The sequence below is a fragment of the Solanum dulcamara genome, chromosome 4 (assembly GCF_947179165.1).
Source record: "Solanum dulcamara chromosome 4, daSolDulc1.2, whole genome shotgun sequence".
Taxonomy (NCBI): Eukaryota; Viridiplantae; Streptophyta; class Magnoliopsida; order Solanales; family Solanaceae; genus Solanum; species Solanum dulcamara.
The window spans coordinates 20,732,836-20,757,150 of record NC_077240.1 but is presented as its reverse complement, the minus strand read 5'-3'; the positions used below and the strand labels follow the sequence as shown (position 1 = coordinate 20,757,150).

Genomic DNA, 24,315 nt, shown 5'->3' with positions numbered 1-24,315 from the left:
CTTTTAAAAGGAAACCCTTAAAAAGGAACAAAAGAAAACTATTGTGTCATTCTATTCCTACTTTCTATCCACCCCTTTGAAAAAAGAAAGGGGAAGTTGTTAAATTATAGGGGAATTGAAAGAGGTTTGCAATTTTGAAAGAATATAACATTAACAAAAGTTAGTACATACATATGCCCTTTAATTTAACCTTAATTGACATTTATGCTCTCCAATTTTGAGTATGTATGTAGACACTTAAATTCGTATAAAGTTGCTCATGATGACAACCCATTCCGTCCACTTAGCATTCCTTTTGGCATCTCTTTCCACTCATATTTTGTTACGTCGTAAACAGTGTCTTGTTCTACTACATATTTTTTTTGTATTTATCAAAAGATATAATTATGTAAATATATAAAAATATATATTATCATCTCTGATAGTTTAAATTCACAGGTCCTATCTGATATCAAAGCCAATGGCGAAGCCATGAAGACTCAAGGAAAGTCAATATTTGAACACCCTTTCATTGAAAATTATAGTTCAGTATATGTAGTTAAATATTACTCTAGTTTTTCAATTTATATATCTTATTTTGGCTTGAAAAATAACCTCTTGTCCTAAATATCAATTTCAACAATGAAATTCTAGGATATATACTTGTGGAATTTGAAACTTCAAGATAGTGGTTATTTTTCAAAGACAGAGCCAAAGATAGCCATTGAGTGTTACTTCTATGATCTTTTCGCGCCATTAAGTTAAACAATATAATTATTTTTTTTACATTATCAGATCAATGTGTATAACTAATAAGTTAAACATATTTGTATGACTAGGTATATAAGTTGTATGATAGATTAGCATTATCACAATTAAACTGTTGAAAAAGTGAAGTAGGAAGGGAGGAAGAATTCGATCCCTTCTTGATATTTGTTTCAAGTGTACATACATAAACCATATTGGAGTATGGTGAGGATACTGGATAATTAAACCTAACCATGTGAAAACATACATAAGTTTCCAAGAACATGGAGGGGGCCACCAAGAAAGAATCCAACGTACGTACATGAACAATTTTTTTTTTTTGATTTTTCGCTCGGTGTTCGAAATTCTCATTGGAGTTTCAATTAAATACAAATTGCACACTACGGGCCAACTCATTCAGGGGTGGGGTTCCCAACATGATTTTCTTCATTTTCAGAAATTGAATTCAAGATCTCTGATTAGGAATGAAATAGTCTCACCACTACACCACAACCCACGTTCAATACTTAAACATTAGTAGCCAAATTTCCAAGTAATTATACTATGTACAATCCCATATTCACTTATATTAACAAGTTTTAGCTGATCAAATCACGGCTAAAATCGTGGAAAAAGTGAATAAACTCAAGAGTTTGAATCTCGAGAAAATATATAACAGGCAAGGAAAATGAATCTACCTACTTCCTAATAAAACAAAACAAATACCAAAAAGGTTTACGTATATACTTTACTTGACCTATATTAAAAATAAATATTTTATTTTATTTATTTCATTTTATTTGTTCACTTTAATAAATTGAGAAAGCCTTATTATTATCTTTTCCATATTACTTTTAATAATATTAAATAACTATATAAAATAATAATAATAATTAAATCTAGAGTTTCAAAATATTCTTTTTAACATGAAACTATATACTTTACCCTACTAAGCACAATACTTAAGTAAAACTGACAGCAAAATGACCAAAAAGTTGTTTCAAAATGCGCCGCTACTTTCACATGCACATGAGCTGTCTTCTATGTTTTTCCCCACAATTTTTAAAAGTTTTCTTCCCATTTGAATTTTAAAATATTAAATATTTTATTTTTTTGATGTTTTTCTTTGACCAGTTGGATTTTTATTCTGTTTCTTTTTAGAAGTCACGAGTGAATGTTGTCCCGATTCAAACTTAGAAATTATAATAATATCGATCGCAGTGAGATGGTTTAGAAACTTTCATTTTTAATTAGAAATTTTAGGTTTAAATTTTTGAAATAATTTTTTTTGTTGAAAGTGTTATTTTCGAGAATGGATCAAGTAATGCGTGACACTAAATTTAATGAAATATCAAATATCATGTAGAAAATCAAAAAAATGTAAAAATGTATTCTCTCATTTTAGTTGTCATGTGCTTTTTGAAAGCCAATTTGACTAATTTTTAAAGTTAAATTGTATTACTTTATCTCAATATTGTAAAGTAAAAAATTAGATATTCAAAACTATAAGAAAAGTACTATAATTTATAATTTTTTTCATATCAATATGATAAAAACATATCTTAAAATATTAATCAAAGTTCATATAGTTTGATTCTCAAAAAGAAAATCATGACAACTAAAATAGACGGAGAGGGTAAGAATTATACTGTTAACAAACTATTTTTGGTAGTTCTGTTTTTTCCTTTAAGCATTGTCAGACTTCATGCTAAACCCTTCAGGTATGCAGATACCTTATTTTAATAACAGAAGATTAAAGAAAAATCTTTGTATAACTTCAAAAGATTAAATTATTAAAAGCATTGAAAATCATATGCTTGCATTTCAAAGAATATTTAAGAATTCTTGTCCAAAGAAGATCTGATTTATTTATTAAAAGTATAAAAGACATTCAAATTGGGAAGAAAAGAACATGGTTCACAATTTATTTTTTTTAAGAAGAAGATAATGCTAAAAGGCAGAAAATATGATTTTTGGAAATATCAACAAAAATTTTTTTTTTAGAAAAAGATAAACCTCATAATACTTCCAATCAGACAAAAATGTGGCAACAAAAATCTCTTGTCCGTCTTTCATTATAAACTTTAGTTAAATAATTTCAGTTAATCTAAACAATAATTTTGGACGTTACACCAATACACCATAAATATATGCGTTCGTGTTGTGACTTCAGCATGACGATTCTTGTACATCATTAATTATTTATTAATTTATTTTAGTTAATGATCTAATGAAAATAACTTTTTTCGATTTTAGCAGTAAAACTATGTTGTATATATTATTGTCGTTATCTATTTATTTTTGGTTTTTCCGTATTCCAACTTTATTATTTATTATTTATATCAAGAAGTCGGTACAGCATCGGTCAATTTCAAAGAAACAAAACAAATAACGAAATCCACAATGGATTTTTTGTCTTTATTTTCTCACTATTTAACTATTTAAGACGTAAGAAGATGTGATTGAAAATGGCTTTTTAATTATCAACATAGGTTGTGGTGCTGAATTTGTTTCTTCCTTAATCAGAGGTCTCGAGTTAGAGTCCTGGGTATAGAAAAAATATTGTTGGAAGCTTCATCTACGAATGGACCCTACAAAGTGCGATCCGGATTTAATCGAGACTCTACAGGTTCCGAACATCGAATGGAAAATCAAAAAATAAAAAGAAAATGGCTTTTTAATTATTTTTCTTAAGAAAATCCGACACCTATAAATATTTTGGATGTTAATGTCCATACTATTGGACCAACTGGATTTTGCTTGCTAACGTTAATTAATCAAAAAATATGATTTTCCATGTTGTTTTTCACTTTAGGATATAGCCTACATCCTTTTTTAGACCTTAGTATAGTTAATCCAAAGATTTTATTGGCTATTGATATTGACTATATTGAGCTTTTTCCAAGTTTCTTTAGTTTATTACTTTATTACTACTGCTCCCTCCCAAAATATTTGTCAACACTTTTCGAAAGTTAAATTTAATTAAATTAATTTAAAATTTTTAAATTAAAATTTTAGATATTCAAAAATTATACGAAAAATATTTTATAAAATGCAATTCTTTTCATAGTAATATAGTGTTAGTGTGACATTTTAATATTAATAAAAATAAATAATATGTCATATTATGTATCATGTTATGTCAATTTGTGGACATTACATTCGTGCCTCTTTACTCTCATCAATGATGATAGAATGTGGTTATTACTTGTTAGTAACTTTTGTAACCACCAACTCTTCATTTCACCATTATTCTACCTCTTTATTCTTGTCACTTATGTAACTTTTGGATGTTCATTTAGCCAATTTACTACTCATAATCTTTCTATTCATTGCAAGAAATAATTTCTCACCTATAAATAGTAATAGATTTGTGTACAAGATATGAAAAAGAAAAAAGAGTGTAAGAAAGATGAGAAGTTTATATTGTGTTTATATTGAGGTTAATGTAGTGAAAGAGAGAGTTGACACAAAGAAATTATTTTAAGTTTTCAACTATATTCACTATAACATGAGAGTAATTATATGTTGAAGCTAAGGAATGTATTCTTTTTGTGGAGTTTTGGACTCTTCAACTAATCCGGAGTTGCTTGAGTTGAACAACTTTGTTGGATTGTTGTATCCTGGAAGGGACAAGTCAAGAGTATTACTGCTGGATCGGTGTAGATTATGCTGCAGTGGGCTTGAATCTCTTTAAAGAGAGCGAGATATCCGCGCTTTAGCCTGAATATATTTTTATTCATTTTGTTCATTTTATTTTCAACTATAATTTACTATAATTGTGGTATATCACACCGACATATGGTTAAAAAATTCATCTTAAAATATCAATCAATTTATGTAATTTAACTCTTGAAAAAGAAAACGTGATAAATAAGACAAATCGAGTATATATCTTTTGTTTTTACTTTTTGAATATTATTATTGTTAACAAAGTAGTAGTGAAATCAGAAAAATTATTAAAAATATTTAAAATTTAATATAAGTATAAAAAATAATATTTAACTTTATGTATATATAGAGAGAGTTAAGGTCAATTAAGTATATGTGCCGATTAATACTTTTACTTAACAAAGTTTGAACTCTCATTAATTTGCCTTCATTTGATGATGATTACAAAATTAATCCCTTTTTCTTTATATATATATATATATATATATATATTATATTTTTTGGAAAATTATCTAATTTTATATAACACTAGCTCATGCGTAATTGTACACCAAAATATGCTAAAGATATATATGTCCAAAAACTCAAGACTTTTAGACGAGGAAATGGGTAAACAACTTTTACTGATCAAATTTGTAGAGGAAGTTTAGGCTTTTTATGTTATTGATAGGAATCAATATTTCAGAAAGTTTTTTTTGTCTTTAAATCACAAGGCAAAATACTTTTTTCTCCTAGATACTAGGCTTGCTTTAGAAAGTTTAATTAATACATTGCCAGAAATGAAGGAAAAAAAAGAGATGAACATCTATTTAATGCAAATGTATAGAAGTGAAAAAAAGAAAATTAGGAAATCCAATGTAGTTATTTTTGAGTGATTGTTTAATGGCCACATGCAAAACTACGGCTAAATTCGCCCTTTTCTCTGTTCATGTATAAAAGGAAACTTTTATTCGACTTCAAATTTAAATATTATCTTTAGAAAGTATGAATATCATTATATTCTCTCAATAAAATCATCATTGCATAACTATTCATCAACGGATATCACTTTTTATATTGGGCAAAAATACAAGCTTATAACTGTAGAAATAGAAATAATGACATTGAAAATAATATTGTTTTAAATCTCTTTAAAGGTCTTTCCCAATTTTTAGAATTTATTATCCTCAAAATATAGAATAAACAATTAACAGTACGCATTTAATATAATATATAAGTAATTAAAATAATTTAACAGTTGATAATTTGTTGAATTTTCTTAAATTCACAACCATAGGGACCAGGAGTGGAGAAAGGAAAAGACCAAAAGTGCATATTATTAATAATTAGGTGAATGCTATTATATGCTTAATCATATATCAATGTGAGCAAAATTACAATTTGTTAATAATCAAAACATCAAAATGTTATTATCCCTTTCTAAACTTATCTTAACCTAAAATAAGATTGTATGCCTATTTTATTGAAGGCATCCATGGGGCATAATTTATCAACATTTTCTTCAAATAAGATTGTAAGCCTATTTTATTGTAGGCTAGAATGGGACATAATTTATCAACATTTTCTTCAAATAAAGATAGCGTGCCTATTTTATTGAAAATTAGAATGAGACATAATTTATTAATACAGGTCGTGGTGTGATCGATAGAATCCTCTATCTTAATAAGAGGTTCAATGTTTGAATTTGGAGTATAAAAAAGTCATTGTTATGATATTTTTTTTTAAATGAGTCTTACGGAATATGAAATTAGATTAATGAATGTCTTTAAATATGAAATATTGAACATCAATGCGATACTAAAAAATATATATGATCTCTTTTCTTGAAATTTTAATTTTATTTAATAGTAACTATATACATCATATATTAAATTTTTTTTTGGAAAAAAATAATATAAATTTTTCCATTTTTCCACCCAATATTGAGCTTATCTTTAGAATTTATTTTAAAAAAGAATAGTTGGTTAGGGAAATGAAGTCACTCTCAGCACCAACTTAGCTGTACTTGAAAATGATTCTCTCATTTAAATTACAACAAAAGGATTGGTTACAGCTGTATCCAATTTAATTTATTTCAACTCCTTAGTCATTTTCCAAAACCATTTTCTCCACTTCCTACAAAAAAAAAAATTGGTTAAAAAAAAGCAATGGACAAAAAGGTCCCACAAGTCTCTATTCTTTTTTCTTTTAATTCTAATGAAAATAAAAATACTTATTCCACTAATCATGAAAAAAAATACTTATAATGGTATTTAAAGTAATTTAATAATATAATTTCTTACACTAATAATATATAAAATACAACTAATAAATAATAATTTCTCAATTATAAATATATAACACCAATTGTGAAATTATTTATCCAAATTAGATCAATCCAAATTACTTGTCCTTAATAGATTTATGGCCAAAACTATTTACCCTTTTACCTCACTTTCTCCCTTTTAATTTCGCTCACGACATCATGGGGACGTCAGCATCACTGCTCTTCTTAGATACCAACAGAGTATATTATACTCTGATGATATCAAACAGTTTCGCTAAAGCACCGTCTCTTTCTTCTTGATACTATCAGAGTATATATACTCTCATGGTATCAAACGTGTATTTACGTCAGTGCCCCTCTCCTTGTTCCTCTTTGATACCATCAGAATATAATATACTCTTATGATATTAAGAAGTAAGAGACAGTCAACGAAACTGTTTGATACCATCAGAATATTTTCATAATATTAAATATATGAGATAGTTAAAAACAAGAAATATGAAAGTAATGAGGTATTCAATAATAAATATTTTTTTTTAAAAAATATAATAATAATTAGCACTTTTATAAATAATAAAAAACGATGTAATAATTACTAAAGTATTTTAAAGTGAACTAACATATCATAAATTTTATTATAACTATTTTTAGTAAGGTGAACGATCAGGCCGAGGGTCCTTTACTTTCTGCGCCTGTTTCGTTGTAAATAATGAAACCCCACACAATGTCTCCTTTGTTCTCACTCTCTCTCTTTCCTCAAGTCGTTGTTAATAAATAAATTTATACAGATATGTGTTTCCACACTTCCAAAATATGCATATAAATAAATAAATTTAGCATAACATATATTTTAAAGATCGGTTGTTCTCGTGATCTGTGCACAGTGTACATGATACGAATTCTTGGGTTTTGGTGGATTTGCTTCAATCATTGCTATATATCCATCTGTCTATGAATCATTCACTTTATACTAATTGGGATCTACTAGAGGGGTGAGACCCATTTTGGAATTTTGGGTTTTTTTGGGTTTTCAAAGTGAAAAAAAAAGTTTGTTTTTTTTGAATGACAAAGTTATGAGGATTTTCTCTGGCTTTTGGAAGGATTTGAGTGTTTGCAGCTCCAAAAGTGGCTTTGTAAAAGGTGGATTCTTTGGTTTGTTTTCTTCTCTTATTACAGTATTTATAATCTTTAATCTCATGTTTATTTTTGGTGTGTTATGTGGTTTTGTGCTCACTTTGAGTAAATAGTAAAGTTGGTTGACCTTTGTTCACTGTACAAGTTTCTTGTTTGAACAAGTTTAGCACAATTAATGGGTAAAAATTGTATCTTTAGAGGGATTGAAACTTGAAAGACCTAAAAAGGAATTAGTGGAATTAAAGGTTTTTTTTTTGCTTTTAGCCTGTTTGTCAGCAAAATGCTAACTGAGGTGAGTTTTTTTTTTGGGGGGGGGGGGGTCAGAAGCTATTATTATTGGTAAACTTTTGAGTGCTATATAGAAGTGACTATGATACATCAATACAGTGAATATTTTTTTCATGAAGTATCTAATAAATTATAAGATAGATATGATTGCTTGTGTAAAAAGTTGGAAAGAAGGGAGTTTTAAGGCAAAGGTGGATTACAATACATGCTTTAGAGCAGCTTTTGGTAAACTTTTCCTGATTAAGAAAATGTTTTATGAGCCATGTTGAGCTATTTACCTGGAAATGTGTTTCATTTTATTCTCAACCTTGATAGCAGCACATAAAACAACATATTTCAGATCTGCTAAATGGTTTGACCGTTATAGAAGAAGACGGCTCAAAGATTGCAGCGAATAATACTATTTGTTCCTATTACAATGTTCTTGCTCTTACTTTTAAATATTATAGTGAAGAATCGCCAAAAAGTGCAATTTTGAAAGGGATGTAGCATTTGATCTTAGGATAATTGTAATGTGTAGTTTTTGCCTTTCTTGTCGTTTTTCGTCTTTCTTTGAGGTTTTTCCGTTACGTATACTGGGAGCGGAAAAGTGGGTTGGGAGGGGCTGGGGGAACCGAATGAGCAGGCTATGTTGCTACCTATGATGTTTAGAACTTCAAGGTATGTGACCATTCTTGTAGTAAAATTTGACGCCTTACCTTTTGCTGCTACTTGGGAGATTACAGTTTGCTCAACGTGTTTCATGTTTTCTCAGACTATCCAAACATGCCAGTCTTTTTTCAGGTTTATTTACTTGAACCATGAGATTAGTTATTTATCAGATGCACTTCAGTAAGGACATTAGCTTGCACTTGATAGACTGGTTGTTTTTCTTTTCAATGTAAAATAAATGAGGGAGCCAATTTTTCCTTTTGAGATACAAGTATATTATATTTCAAGAGCCATGTTAAGAAAAAATGTCGATATTGTGCTATTTAGAGGTTCAATTTTATTTTACTGGAGGATGTGAATGATGGAAGCATACCAATCAAAATGAAGTGCTTTTACTTGCTGTGATCTCTCTGCACCAAATGGCTGATATTTCTACCTGCGCAACAGTTCCTCTTTATGGTTACTTTATATTAGATTTTTCCACACACATCTTTCTCCCTTCTCGTTAGAAACATATTTTGTATTTCGTAAATGCTTGGGGTTTTACAGCTTATTAAGGTTAATGCGTATAATTAAATGAAATTACATGTTTTATGGGGTTACTTAACTACCCCATAGATGAATACAAGCAAAAGCTTTTCTGAAATTTAAACCGAAAGTGTAATTGGAACACCTTATTTGGAGTTGAGGTGTTTAATTGGAACATGGCTTAGTTCGAGCGTCTAAATGAAATATCATGACAAGTTTAAGGGGCTGATTATGCATTAGGCCATTTTTTATAAGCGAAGGTGGCAAAAAAGGTCTGAAATCTAATGGTTTTAATATATTGCCATCTCTATTCCCATGGGCATCTCATGGAGATGTGATGTCCTATATCTCTAGTTCTAAAAAGACTACACCGTCAATTTCGTTTAGCATTGCACAAGTATGATAATTAGTACCGCTGAAAAACTGTGGAGTTGACACCTGATTTTCCTTTGTATTATAGTATCACTTGTATAATAGATATACTGCGCTTGATGATTAACCAAACATAAGTGTCGATATGGTACTCCCTGGACAAATTTAATAACAGAGATTGGTATTGCTCATTCATGCATTGAACTTTGTTTACTCATTGAAGAAATTACCAAATAATGCTGGATCTCAAATAGCTGATTGCTGGATTTGTCGACTTCTTCTTTTTAAAAAATGCAGCATATGCCATAATCTAGTAAATCCCATGATTTCATTAGCTGGCTGATTGTAAAATGGTTCATGAATGGCTTCCCATAGTGATAACATAAAAGATGCAACTGCTTGTTCATTTCTTTTCTTCTTTATCGTTGTTGTGAGTTCCAGTTTGTTTTTTCAATTTTGAATATTTGGTGTGTATGGTTTTAACTTTGGATCAACTCAAGTTTGTACAAAATGGTGCCCTTGTCTCACCTTCGTGGAACGTCCTTCATCCAATGTGTTTGTAATTTAAATCTTTCAGTGCTTGGTCATACAACAAGGGTTCTACACATAAGTTCACCTTAAGAATCTAATAATCTGAATGAATATGCAGTGGTAAGAGCTGCAACATGTGATGTGTGGGTTAGGTGCACATCACTGGTTGAAGCTAACCATAGGAAAAGGCCGTGTATTTAAGTGGAGAAGGCTGGAGGGGCGGACCCATTATCCACCGAATTTCAAACCATGAGCCACTAGCCCTCGGGGATTTTTCGGTTATAAAATAGAAGTATGTAAAATTGAATGTTTCTCATTACTTTGAGTGGATAATAGGGAAACCTACTTTCTGCAGTTGAATGTGGAATTTGAGATAATTCGTGTTTGACCTTTTTTAACTACTTCTAATGTGCCCATCCTGACCATCACTTGTTGACTAACAGGATTTAATAGACTGTGAGATCAAATCGTTCAACAAATGACGGTGTTTTGACCAGAATGGATCCTCAGGCTTTTATTAGGCTGTCAATAGGGTCGTTGGGGTTGAGACTCTCTGGGACAACTTTAAACGGTACAAAATCAGGGATAAGTGCACTCTCTTCTCCTTGTGTATGCGAGATCCGTCTTCGAGGTTTCCCTGTACAGACATCGTCTGTTCCCTTTATTTCCTCACCTGAAGCTACCGTGGATATTCACAACGTTGCATCCAGCTTTTATCTTGAAGAATCTGATTTGAAAGCCTTACTTGAACCTGGGTGTTTTTATGCGCCGCATGCATGCCTGGAGATAGTTGTATTCACAGGACACAAAGGTGGCCACTGTGGTGTTGGTATTAAGAGACAACAAGTTGGGACTTTTAAGTTGGAAGTAGGTCCTGAGTGGGGTGATGGAAAGCCAGTCACTCTGTTTAATGGCTGGATAGGAATTGGCAAGAACAAACAGGAGACTGGAAAACCTGGAGCGGAGCTTCATTTGAGAGTGAAGCTGGACCCTGATCCAAGATATGTTTTCCAGTTTGAAGATAAAACGAAACTAAGTCCCCAGATAGTGCAGCTTCAGGGAACCATCAAGCAACCTATTTTCAGTTGCAAGTTTAGCCAGGACAGGTAATATATGGTTTTATTTTTATTTTTCAAGTATGCTTCAGAAGTAGATAACTGAAGTTCCTTTCTGTTATCTACCTTTTTCAGGATACTAACTTTAAGTTGGTTCAATTCTATTCTATACTCTTAAATCTATCTGTTTGTAGTCCTTCGCCAGAGATAGTGTGAAGTGCTTGTACAAGGCATATCTTGGCTAACCCTGTTTTCCTTCCACAACAGATTTTAGAATTCTGGTCTTTTCTGTAATTGTTGTGTTTTATGCTGAACTTACAGGGTATCTCCGGTAGATCCATTAAATAATTTTTGGTCAAATTCAGTTGACGGTTCTGAACTAGACGTAGAGAAAAGAGAGAGGAAAGGATGGAAAGTGAAAATACACGATCTCTCTGGCTCGGCTGTTGCAGCAGCGTTCATAACAACTCCATTTGTGCCATCAACAGGTTGTGATTGGGTTGCCAAATCCAACCCAGGAGCTTGGTTGATTGTTCATCCTGATGTTTGTAGGCCCGGATGTTGGCAGCCATGGGGAAAGCTTGAAGCATGGCGTGAACGTGGGATCAGAGATACCATTTGCTGTCGCTTCCATCTTCTATCCGAGGGGCAAGAAAATGGTGGTGATCTCCTCATGTCTGAGATCTTGATCAGTGCAGAAAGGGGTGGTGAGTTCTACATAGACACGGACAGACAGGTTCGAGCAGCAACGAGTCCATTGCCTAGTCCAAGAAGCAGCGGAGACTTCGCAGCACTAAGTCCTGTTGCAGGCGGCTTTGTCATGAGCTGTCGAGTACAAGGGGAAGGGAAATGCAGCAAACCCCTCGTGCAACTTGCCATGAGACACGTGACCTGTGTGGAAGACGCAGCCATTTTCATGGCGCTTGCTGCTGCAGTTGATCTTAGCATTGAGGCATGCAGGCCTTTTCGCAGAAGATTACGGAGAAGTAGTCGCCATTCCTGGTGATGTATACACATAATGATGGGGGATACTGATTGATATCCTCCTCTAATGAAGTTAGCCAAACCCTTGTTGTATTTCTCCTGATTGTTGTAACAACTTGACGACTTGTATAGAACCAACTTAATCTATATATTTATTTTACTCTCTCCTCAAAAGTTGGTTCATTTTTGGTTCTTACTCGCGCATGGGAGCTTTATTGGATTGTTGAGGTCACGCTATACAATGGCCCGTCATGGTTTTGTTATGTCCTCGCCATCTAAATCAATTCTGAACAAACATTATCGCAATGCAAGTATCAGGAAAGATGAAGTTCTAGATTCATGTTTCACTTCGACAAGGAATATTTCCACGCTCAGTGAGATTTTGGATGTTACTTGTAACATGCCTTGATCTTAGGTCATTAACTTAAACTAAACAATACCTTCTAAGGATGATTGATGGATGGAGCGGAGCATAAATTATTAGGGACTCAACCAAATGAATCGACTAACAAAAGTTTAACAATAATTGTATTGCAGTTCCAGAGATTAATGTCTGAAACAAAAAAAAAAAAAAATCAAGTTCGAGAGAAGACCAGGAAAAATTGAATTTGAATAGCTCTCAGCTAAATTCAAGCCTTTGAGAGGTCAAGCCAATCCATTATATTATGCATAGAAATTTGAAATGAAGAAAAATGAGGAATATAGAGAAATTAAATAGAGTAGAAAATTGTAGTTTTTCACTTGTCATTTATAAAACGTGTAAGTAGTACATTATTTTGTAATAAAATGGCAGCCCAATGCATTAGCGTGCCTGCTATGCGCAAGGTCTGGAGAAAGACCCGACCAGAAGAGCCTATTGTACGCAACCTTACATTGCACTTATGCCAGAGGCTGTTTCTAACGCTTGAACCCGTGGTCACATGGCAACAACTATAATAGTTACTCCAAGGCTTCTGTATTATTCTCTAATGATGGAAAGAAAAGCTATTTTCATTCAAATGCAACTGTAGCATCTAGTCTTGTTTTTAAAACAAGCATAAAATCTAATTATACTGGCATATGAAAAACAATGATGGCAAATCAGTTCACATATATCTCCCCCAGAGAAAAGGGCCACTAGGCTGTAAGCAAAACAATCCAACAGGAACAGCCAAAAATTGCCAAAATCTTAAAACATAAAATTCACATGTCATTACAATAGAATATAGATAATGGTACAATCACTTTTACAAATCGGCCTGAAGTTCAACTTGGTATTCCTAGCTTACTACGAGGACTATGCTGCAAATTTACAGTCTTCCTTGAGCTTCTTTCTCTACAGATAAATATACCTACAACAACATTTTTACTAATGCAGATAAATATGGTTATCCAAAAATTGATAACCATCCTATAGCATTACTACCTGACCTGTCATAGAAGTGTATATTCCATTAAAGTTGGTAGCCATGCAACTAATCTTGTTGGTTCTTATTTAATGTTTTCTCTCCCATTTACTTTCCCGTCTGCCATCCCGTTCTCTTCGTTCCACAATTTGCCTAGGCTTACTCCCCCGGGGACCGTGCCTTTGAGACGACCCAAAGTTCATGGACGGTCCCTCAAGTGCTGATACCAAGTCTGCGTCCCCAATACTCCCCGTGTCCCCTGAGTCTTTACTACCGTCAAAGTTTTCCTCATAGCTGCTGCCACATTCATCTGATCTGTCACGTGATTGTAGAATAGTTGGAAGCTGGCCAGAGAATTGCCTAGCCCCTGAGAGAACAACGGTAGGCATGGTTACCATTGATGAGTTCGTTGCAGTTTCGGGCTGTGTCATCCCTGTACTTGTTCTGGTCCCTTCATTACCTGCTCTTCCATTTTCCCTTTCACGGTATCTTTCTCGCGGCCTACTGCATTAGATTGAAAAACACATCAAGAGAGGATTCCTTGGATTTCAAAATTCTATTGCACCAAACCACTGTATTTATCAATTGTCAAGAGCAAAAAAATAATCTAATAGTTAAGTCAGTAATAGCAATCCCAGTTGACACTTAACACTGATTGAGAAACAGACCAAATTAGTTGCTGCTTGATGTTGCAACCTTTTGTTATATATATATATATATATATATATATATATAGAGAGAGAGAGAGAGAGAGTAGAATAGGACAAATATGATTCATTTACTCCCACTGACGCCATTTTTGGAGGCTGTAGGTGAGATCTACATTAAATGGCCTTTGAATGTACTGTCGAGACCGTGATATCAGTTGCCAGAAACAGAATCCCATGGACATGAACAACAAATACTAGAAAAGAATTACTAATTCTACTACCCATCAAATTTAGTGCATTCATAAGTCAGAAAACAACACTATTTTTGCACAAGATTAGAGGGCATCACTTCTCATCCTGGAACAAAAAAGGCTCTTCCAATCTTACGTGACTTTAAAATGACGTGCTTGATCAAATTGTACCATCTATATGCATGGCCATTGCACTCTTGAGTTATTCCCGCTGGACAGTAGAAATTATTTTTTGTTTAGAAGACAATTCAATAGCCATGAGAAAGAAAAGCTATAGGAAAGAAGTACTGACTCAACCATTGGAAAATGCAGTATTTTCACTGTCCATAAAAACAAAATTATTTGCCAGAGTAGTAAAGTAATTCCATGTTCATCTTGGACCAAGGTAAGTATTGTGGTAATCTTATATGACAGCGAAACGACAAGCCTGACCAATTTAGAAAGCCTTTATGTGCATGGAAAGTGCTTCCACCTGTTTATGCCTTGACATTCACCCTTAACCTTATACCACATAACCTAGACATAAGAGAATTCCTATGTCCAGGGGAAATAACTAAAGCAAATGTTGCAGTTGAAAAATGAAAAGGGGAGGTGAGAGGTCCCCTGGAGAGAGCAGAGTTTTGGAAGGAGTCTGAGCCAAAGATTAACCTAAAATAATTTTCTCAACACAGAAGATTGAAGTCAGATGCCAAAAAAACATTGCTATAGTTTATCATGAAACAAAAGTATTAGGCAATAAAACTTACCCACTATTTGTGGATGAAAATTCTCGTCTCGATGGTCGAACTCCAGATTCAACCTGCTCAAGTTCTCGTTGCAGTTCTCTCTGCAAGAAGATCAGGTGAAATAGGCATGCAAGACTTCCACTCCGTCATATGAAACTTAAATTTAATTTAGCATAACCACTTACGATGAGGCTACAAGTTCTTTATAAATACCGAATGGTGTCTCACACACTAACTTTTAAGATTAGAAGGAAATGGTAATCAAGTATAAGGTGAGGGTGGAAGGTCCACACACTCTCCGCTGATGAAAATGTGTCATTAGGCTGGAACAAGACAAACAATTCAAAGGTGAGAGCAACCAGGAACTGAGGCAATGTTCAAAAATTGGAAGGAAGAGAAAAAGGAAAAGCAAGAAGAAAAAACTCAGAGAGAAACTTAAATAAAGTAAAAAAGATAATTTGTTTTAGGAGTTTGAATTCCCTGTGCAAAAAAGAAGCTTTTGATTTTTATGAAGCTGATATGATGGTGTACTGCTGATTTACATATTGAGAAAGGTGCATCACAAGATATCTCACTATAGTCAGAGAAATCACTTGGTATAAAGGTAAATATCGTTGATGCAAACAAAACCTAATCATCCACTAGGCATCATATTAATCGGTCTAGTTTGAAACACTTTGTCCTATATGTCATATAAGCAAGGTCTGACAATTAAGCTATGGCCATCTTTCATACCTGTGTTTGCTTTTCTTTCTCTAGATCAAGGCTGTGTCGCAACTCCCTGGTTTTTGCACGTTCAAGCTCCAGCATACGTTGTCTCTCAATCTCCTTTTCTACTTCAGCCATCCTCTCTCTAACACAGTAGCATCATGTAGACATTTCACAATTAACATGTAATCATCAAATAATGTAAGCAAGAGATCTGAGGGAATACTAGGAAAAACCTATCCAGCTCTTGTAGAAGTTCAGCTTCTCGAAGAGCTGCCTCTTCCAAGAACTTTTGACGGGCATGCCTATCGAGTAGTTTTCTTTGCCTGCGTGCTACAACCTCCTCTTTGAGTTTGGCCTTTTCTCTGGCAAGATGAGATACACAGAAGAGCTTAAAAAGATTAGTCTAAGGTCAATCTCCTTTAATTCTTTTTCCGCTTTGGGAAGATGAGTTTAGAACTAATAAGCGTCCTCAGAATAGTGTTTTTCATTTTCTTCAATCAATCAGTTCTACCGTCCATGGGTGGGGACGGAGGTAGGAGATGAAAGGCAAGATGCATTATTGAAAGTTAAATTACTAATATCAGCTCACTTCAGCACAGCTGCATGGATTAGAGAGAACTTACCAGAACAAATACATATAGGAGACCTCCAACCCCACATTTTATACAAGTGAATCTCAGACATTAAAAGAAATCTCAGTTACCATAAACAAAAGTACAAAGCTAAACAAGTGTGTAATGAATTCACCAGCCCCTAAAACGGGTCAAATGGCAACAAAGAAAGCAGAGGTTCATTTTTTTCTTTTCATCTTTTTTTTTTTTTGGGGAGGGGGGGAGTGAAAAAAGGGGTAGCAAACAGAAAAGTAGGTATACAATAACATTCGTGCAAGTTGATTTTCGAAGTGATGGATAAAAATAATGTTCTAACTAGCAAGAGTCAGCATGCCCAGGCAAACAAGTGAAACCCTGAGGCTACAAAGTGACAATGAAGGGAGGATGTACGCAGAAACCATTATAAACTAATGATCAGCTTATTTCTGAACATTCAACTAGCAACCAGAAGAAACAAAAAGATAAAACTGTTCAATTAATACAGCTACGTCCAAAGTATATATAGATTGTAGTTGGTGCATACAAGGATTTGATTTCCTCTTTGATTTGCTGCAAGCGGTTATCTTGCCTTGCCGAATCTGCAAAATAGAATTTAGAAAGGTGAATGTCAGAAATTATGAACGCGGCCTCGTCAATCGGTGTAGTTGAACAAAAAATTAGCTGTAGCACTTTGCTCTGCAGCAGCTCACGCAACAGTATCAAGTCAGCCTTTTATTCAGTGCGAGCACCTAGCAGTCTCACTTACAAGAAAACATGCACTGATATGATGGATAGAATTGTGTTCCAAAGCATTGTACAAAATATGCACATATTGCTAGAAAGTATTACCAGTTAGGAAGGGAAGCTGATGCAAGTCTTTAAATTCAGCTGATAATTCCTGCATTGTTTTTTCCTTCTGAAGAAGTTCCATTTCAATCTCGGCCTCCTCCAATTCCTTGAAGAATTGAAGCTACAGTCAAAAGAAAAGCTCAAGTAATAATGAATGTCATAAAGCTACCAAACCCTTACCAGAACATTTTGGCGGCATTCCTCTGAGAAAAAGTCAAAGTATGAGTTGACAGTGGACAAATCAGCTATGACCTGAAAAATTGAACGAAAAAATAGATACCCAATACAGCATTCTAAAAAACAATTAAGGTCAAATTAGAGAAATATGGTTTACAGAAATACAAGAGGGTATTAATTACTAGTTGATGGAACTATCTGCAGAAAGACACCCAAACAACGAAATAAACAACTAATAAGACAAGGGAAAGAAACATAATGAAGAGTTCGAAACAGGAATCAATATAAACTGCCTTGTGCTTATTATTCTACAAGAGACAAACACTAATATGAAGAAAGGCCATGAAAGGGTCAAGGGCTAGCTACAATAAAGAGATCTGTATTTTACTAACTTCTCTTGTTAGCATTTTGATTGTATTCACATTTTTCATTTTCACTTTAAATTACTTGTTATTATTTCACTTTAAATTACTTGTTATTATTTCTTACATTGCAGGGTCTTTAGTTGTTTGTTAATAGCAGAGCTTATTCCTAGAATGTCTGTGTTAGTGTCAGAGAAGACAGTATGCTAGATATGATGTCCCCCTTTTTCTTTTTAGCAGTTAACATATCTATTATAGACAAAGAACTACACCAAAGGTGTTCTTCAGTAATAATTACAAGTAGTATTCATATGAGCAAAACCTGCCACCTAAACCTCATAAATAATCTGAAACACTAGGAATGTCCTCTACCTCCTGAGAATATTCATGAATATGCCAAAAGTAGAAAAGCACTAGACAATTAATCTTCAGCCTCTGAAGAGAAATACTCTCATCTGCAAAACACCTCTAGTTTCTCTCCTTCCAAATTGTCCACAAGATGCAAGCTAGGACAATCTTCCATTTCTCCCTCTGTCCTAACAGATTATCATCTCTATTCCGGCAAACTAAAACTTCCAATGTAAACCTTGGCATAGTCCACCTGATTCACCTCAAGGTGATGAAAATCTGTCAAAGTTGTTCCTCACTTTTTTTTATTGAGAATTAGTACTGTTGTATTCTTCAGCATTAAGGCATGCTGACCACCTCCAAGAAATTACAAGGTAATAAGGTTAGACTCTCAGCTTTACAGAGCACCTAAGAAATCTACCATCTCATCTACTTCCTCTATACAGTTTCCTTTGAACCAAAAGAAAAATGAAGACACTAAACAGTTCCATTTCACATCATGTATGGACTTGATCTTGTCTCTAACACATCTCCCATTCTTTCTTTCCATACTGTCCACCATATACATGAGGGTATTATCCTCCACAGCTTTTATTCTTTCTTTCCATACTATCCACCATATACATGAGGGTATTATCCTCCACAGATTTTACTTACTCTTGCTACCCCCTCTTCTCATCCAGCAGCTCATCAAATCAGCAGTATGCTCAGTCATTGTCCATTCAGTCTTTGTGAGACTGAGGAAGACGTTCCACAGTTGTGTAGTGAACTTGCAATGCAGAAAAAGATGGTTATTTGTCTCCCCAGTTTCATTGCACAAAAAAACATCTTGTCACTACTACTCTCCCTTTCTTTTGTAGAATCTCATGTGTAAGGCATGCTGTCTTCCCCACTAGCCAAGTGAAGCATTTAACCTTGGTGGGAGCCATGCTCTTCCAGATGTTTGGGCACTCACCTTGCATCACACTATTGTCCTTGTACATTTTTTTCACAGAGAAAATCCCATCCCTGAATAACTACATTTCAGCATATCAGATTGTATAGTAGTGCCAGGAAAATTCTCCACTTCACTCAATAAAACTGTCCCCTATCTACCTCCTAGTCATTTAGATGCCTTCTAAAAATTCAGATTCGATCCTTGGTTTGACCAGCTCTCAAAAGTGGCTGTTTCAGGATTACTACTTAACATGTGTGTTCTACACAATGTTCAAAGGTACAACTGGAGTTACTTTATACATATAGTGTCAGATGAAAAGTGGGACATCTTGATGAAATATAGATCATTAACAAGAGACTTACTGGATTAAGATTGTTTATACCTGAATGATTGTTTCGCGTGTATGACCAAAATCTGGATCCACTTGCTGCTGGGAATTTGAAGAGAGAGCTTCTTTCAACATCTTTTATCCATACAAAGAAGTTCAAGTTAGATGGACTTCACAAATATAATTTTTTCAAGCTAATAGTAAGGATTATTGGAGAGAGAAAAAAGAGGGCAGGAATATGATATTTTGATGTTTGAAAATTCTATGCATAAATTCGTAAGAAAGTGACAAATGAAAATCGGACTCCTTATTAGTCCATTACCTCTTTAGCCTCATCACCTTCATTTCTCAGTCTACATAAAGCTTGGCAAGTTCTTTTCTCAAGTCCAACAGGAAATCTTTCTGGAAAAAATGAGACAAATTGGATAGCAAAATTAGCACAATACTGACAGAACTCAATCTTGTATCTGCTTTTGGTTGTAATAGAAAAGTGCAAGAAAACATTTACCATTTCCTCCTAATGCAAAACTTTCAATACTGCTCCAAATATTTTCAGGAATAAGTGAAATATCTTCAACTGGAGAGTACAGGCAAATACTGGCAAAAAGTATAATCGAGAGTTGTGCTAATGGTCCTTCACAGGTTGTCTGAGATAGTTTTGTCAAACACTGTAGAACTGTATCCGCTGCTGCAAGAAATGATTGCAAGTTGTGTCTTTCAGAGAATGGTACATAGTTGACAAGAAGTGCCATTGCGTGGATTCTTAAACGCAGTGATGGGTCAGATGAAGCCAGCAAAGCTACCTGATCCCATGTACCAGAAACGAGCGCAGATATAATCGGCTCACATGCAGAAGATTTACTTACTGATGAGGCTACTTTATCGCAAATACTAGAACCTAATAAACCAGACCCACTATTTCCATCTTGGCTCATAAGCTTCCCCAAGTGTTTAAGTGCAATAAATCGTTGTTCAGGCTCCGGATGGCAAAGCATGAAAGAGAACAGATCAATCAGAGAACCTTCACATTCATGGTAGGTGTGGATGCCTCTTTCACATAGCTGAGAGATCCACTGATCACTGTGAAGCCTCCAAGCAATACTTGGGGCACCATGCAAGAAATTTTTAACTGCAGAGCATACATGGCCAATTACACTATGCAAAGAGAAGCGTTGAGGAACAGCAAGTACAGAACCAAGGATCACAGAAGCAAGCTCCCACAAGTGGTTCTCTTGAAGCAATAGAATCATTTCTGCAAGTCCTTCAAGACTGATTTTCCAATAATCAGTGAAATCTGAAATAGATTCCGTTTTAAGCAGAATTCCCTCCTCACTGCCTTCAGAAACTGGAACAATCTCAGCAACCAAACTTAAGCATCTTGAGTACACAAAACTTTCTGCTGAAACAAGAGCTAGACTCTTTGCTAATTTATGATGAATCCTAAAGCATCGTTCAATAGTTGGATTGAGCTTAGAAATGAGTGCTTCTAGGTCTTTTAAGAATCTTACAACTTCCACGACTTTGAGATGAGATTTTTTGTTCACAACAGCATTATCATCCATGTTTGTTTCATTCATCTCAGTTGAGTAGATATCCAAAAGAAAAGTTGAGTGCTGTTCAGATCTATCATCACATGGTGTAGAATCCATTTCAGACAACGGAGATATAGCGTAGGGAATGACACCCCAGCCTCTCAATGTCTCGAGGAGCAAAACTCTGCAATTTCTTACAACAGCCTGATATGCACAAAGGTAATCATGAAATGTAGTAGTTGGCTCACAAGAAGCAAAATCGGCAAAGGATATAGAAGAGTGCAATAGTTCAACTTTGCGTTTCAAGGATAGATCAGGAAACACCGATGCCAAAACAAAAATTGGCATTGCCCTGCATAGTCCATCCTCTCTTGGAGTGCTATGGTTCTCATCTTTGATGATGTCAAAAAGTTCATCAAAGCATAATGATTCTAAATTAAGACATGAATCATCACTAGCTAAGTTTTCATTGGCAGAACATTTTCCCAAAGAATATGAGATAATTGGCTTTACCAATTGCAACACTGAACTGAGAAATGACACATCACAATATGAAGTCCTACACAAGGAAACAAGAACTTGCATCAACGTTGGTACTTCTGGTACCAGTGCTTCCATGTACTCAGCTACAATGGCTTCAAGCACATAAAAGACGATTGCTTTTGCATTCTTAGCAGCAAAACCTTTTGCAAACCCAGTAGATCTTCCACAAAAAGGTTGGTTCTCTTCTCGAAGAAAAGGCCATGAACAGAAATCAGAAAACCAACATAATAAATCGGGTACAATAGCAGGAGAAAAAGATCTTAATTGCAAAGCAACAGCCTCCAATATAGATTCCCCAAAAACTTCAAACTCTTTTTGCAAATTGGGAAAGAACTGACTTATGTCAGGGTATATAACAGAAAAGGACTGATCTCCATTCTGTGGGTTACAGCTTTCACCCCCTTTCCTAGAACTTGAATTGCTACCAGATTCTTCAATTTTCTTGTCATCTTTCTGCTTCAGGTAACCTACTGCAGAAAGCTCATCTGAATATATAGACAGAAGATATGTCAATTGTGGAAGATCTGAGACAAGGAAGAGTTTCTCCTTCTGATACTGTTTAGCATTACGAGATACTGCCATCCAGCCAAGAAAACGGGCAAGAGGGGAAGTTGAAGATGAGAATGCAGGTATTTTCTGCAGCCAAGCTGAAGCAGGAACTAGATTAGCAAACCGAAAACCACTCCTGTAGTTAATTGAAAGCTCTGACCCTTCATCACAACCACTTGAAGCAATTATCAATCTCTGAAGAAGAGTCCAGCGACGTCGAACTGCATGCAGCTTCAACTCATTCAACTGGACAGTTCCTTCTTTTAATTGATAATAAAAAGATCTCAGCTGCTGGTTTAAGTGCTCAGTAGATTTTATGATTGTGTCAACAATGAGCTCAGGAGGACAGTTCAATCTAGTTCCAGAGTGCAATAGAAATAGCAGAATTTGCAATAGTATCTCATGTGTTGGGAGCTCCTCCTTTTGCAGACGATGAATTAAAAAATCACATATAAGTGCTTGATTTTGACGAAGTAAGGTGATAGCATCTGCTGATTTTATATCTTCCTGAGATAAATCAAGCTTTTCATCATTCCCTTCAACATAGGTAGTCATACATTCCCCGTCTGAGTTGTGCCGATACTTCCTATCAAGCTCAGCTGCTTCAAGCATTATTTCAAGAACAAATTTGTCTCTTTTCCTCTCAAGATCAGCTACAATTTTGAAGTCATTGTCTTCCTCAAAAAGTTCTCGAAGAACAGAAACTTCAGGGTTTTTACACGGCTTCTTAGTACTTGGTTTGTTCATAATAGGTGAACTGTCCCTGGAAGACACCATAAAGAATGGATTAACATAGCATTCTGCTGCTAAAAGCAAAGCATCTATAGCAGCATCATGACCCTCGGGAGTGATCTCACACTGAGAATGCAAGTCCAGAGCTAAACGCCTAAATTCAGAAGCTTTCATCTGACAATCTCGAAAACTCACAAGCTGAAAGTAATCATCATGCAGATTAGAATACTCAACAGTATAATCAATAGCAGATAGCAAGCCATTGTCAAACTGATCGTTTGTGGACTTCTCAATGTGATTGATGTCCTCCTTGACATCAGAACTTAAGTTTCTGCACATTTTCTCCAGGCTCCCAGAGACTAGTGAGATTCTATTGAGCTCTGGGGGGGAAAAGAGAAGGTTCACTTCCTCAGGGATGTCTACTTTTCCAGTCATAGAAGAATCAACTTTTGCATCAGAATCATCATGACTTCCAGATCTGGAAGAAGCTCCACCATTGCGTAGGACAGAAGAAAGAGGTGAAACATTCACCAATTGTGGTCCTAGCAGCTCAGCACTAGGAGATTGGCAAAGGTCGACGTCAGAAGGAAGCTGCATGTGAGGTTCTAAAACTGAGAGAAGTACACTGCATATACATTGTAACAAGACAAATTCAGTGCAGTCAAGTAGTATATATATCTTGGGAAAAGCTTACTATCATATCTAGTTACCAGACAGAATTCAGCTCCACTATCGACACATAAAACACCTTTATATATAGAATCAGCTCAATAAAATAGTAACTATATGGTTTCACCAATTATGGCTTATCTGAATTGCATTTTGACTCTGTGTTTTTGGTGTAATCAGATTTACTCTAATGATACTGTCTCTATCATTGATGTCTTAGACTCATTATAGGGATAGGTCAGTTTTATCAGAGTTTCCTTATGTAAATATGGTTTTCAGTACAACCTATGTACTGTTTTACAGAAATAGAAACAATTAGCATTTTCAAAAAAAAAAATGTACAGAAATCCTCTTTCCAAGATAATCAAAACAGTATATGGACTACCCTTGTCCAGGCACATTGACGCCAACAACTAAACAATCTTTTACAAATTATAATAATAACAGTCATAGGACATAGAAAAGTAGTTCTTACTTGCTTAGCACCTGTCCTTAAAACATTTAAAAGGTGATTAGCACCGATCCTATTTTCAATGTAGATTATCATTTTCCATCAGTACTAAAACCTGCTTTAATCAAGTACTTACTTCATACAGGAAATCCGTCTTTCTGAGACCAATACAATGTGAAAATTTCGGGCAGCAGAATTGAACACAAAGCAGGATATATTCAGAAGAAACCAAAAATATTTATTTCACATTTAGAAAATCATGATCATTGGAATATCTTATATGCATAGAGTTTATAATATCAGGATACCATCCAGATTG

General features: G+C 34.4%; 2 protein-coding genes across 5 annotated transcripts in view; one reads left to right on the top strand and one right to left on the bottom strand.

Moving 5' to 3' along the window:
- The first annotated feature begins 7,410 nt into the window (after window positions 1-7,410).
- LOC129886868 (uncharacterized) lies at window positions 7,411-12,381 on the top strand. 2 transcript variants are annotated; one of them, XM_055961751.1, is made up of 3 exons: window positions 7,411-7,816; window positions 10,612-11,274; window positions 11,545-12,381. In XM_055961751.1, exons 2-3 carry the CDS (start codon window positions 10,667-10,669, stop codon window positions 12,227-12,229), a joined length of 1,293 nt encoding a protein of 430 aa, XP_055817726.1. In that variant the 5' UTR covers window positions 7,411-7,816; window positions 10,612-10,666; the 3' UTR covers window positions 12,230-12,381. The 2 variants fall into 2 exon arrangements, with proteins under 2 accessions (XP_055817726.1, XP_055817725.1); XM_055961750.1 differs by having other exon boundaries at window positions 7,412-7,804.
- Window positions 12,382-13,364: 983 nt separating this feature from the next.
- The window catches only part of LOC129886866 (uncharacterized), a 36,668-nt gene continuing 25,717 nt past the window's right edge, over window positions 13,365-24,315 (bottom strand). For 2 of the 3 annotated variants that reach the window (XM_055961747.1, XM_055961749.1), the window contains exons 17-26: window positions 20,029-23,501; window positions 19,843-19,922; window positions 19,575-19,655; window positions 17,549-17,620; window positions 17,369-17,474; window positions 17,064-17,118; window positions 16,163-16,291; window positions 15,954-16,071; window positions 15,240-15,319; window positions 13,365-14,096 (exon numbers count right to left, since the gene is read on the bottom strand). In XM_055961747.1, coding sequence (XP_055817722.1) covers window positions 13,682-14,096; window positions 15,240-15,319; window positions 15,954-16,071; window positions 16,163-16,291; window positions 17,064-17,118; window positions 17,369-17,474; window positions 17,549-17,620; window positions 19,575-19,655; window positions 19,843-19,922; window positions 20,029-23,501 — 4,609 coding nt within the window. In that variant the 3' untranslated portion in view covers window positions 13,365-13,681. The remainder of the gene's footprint in view (window positions 14,097-15,239; window positions 15,320-15,953; window positions 16,072-16,162; window positions 16,292-17,063; window positions 17,119-17,368; window positions 17,475-17,548; window positions 17,621-19,574; window positions 19,656-19,842; window positions 19,923-20,028; window positions 23,502-24,315) is intronic. The other variant, XM_055961748.1, reaches the window with a different exon arrangement.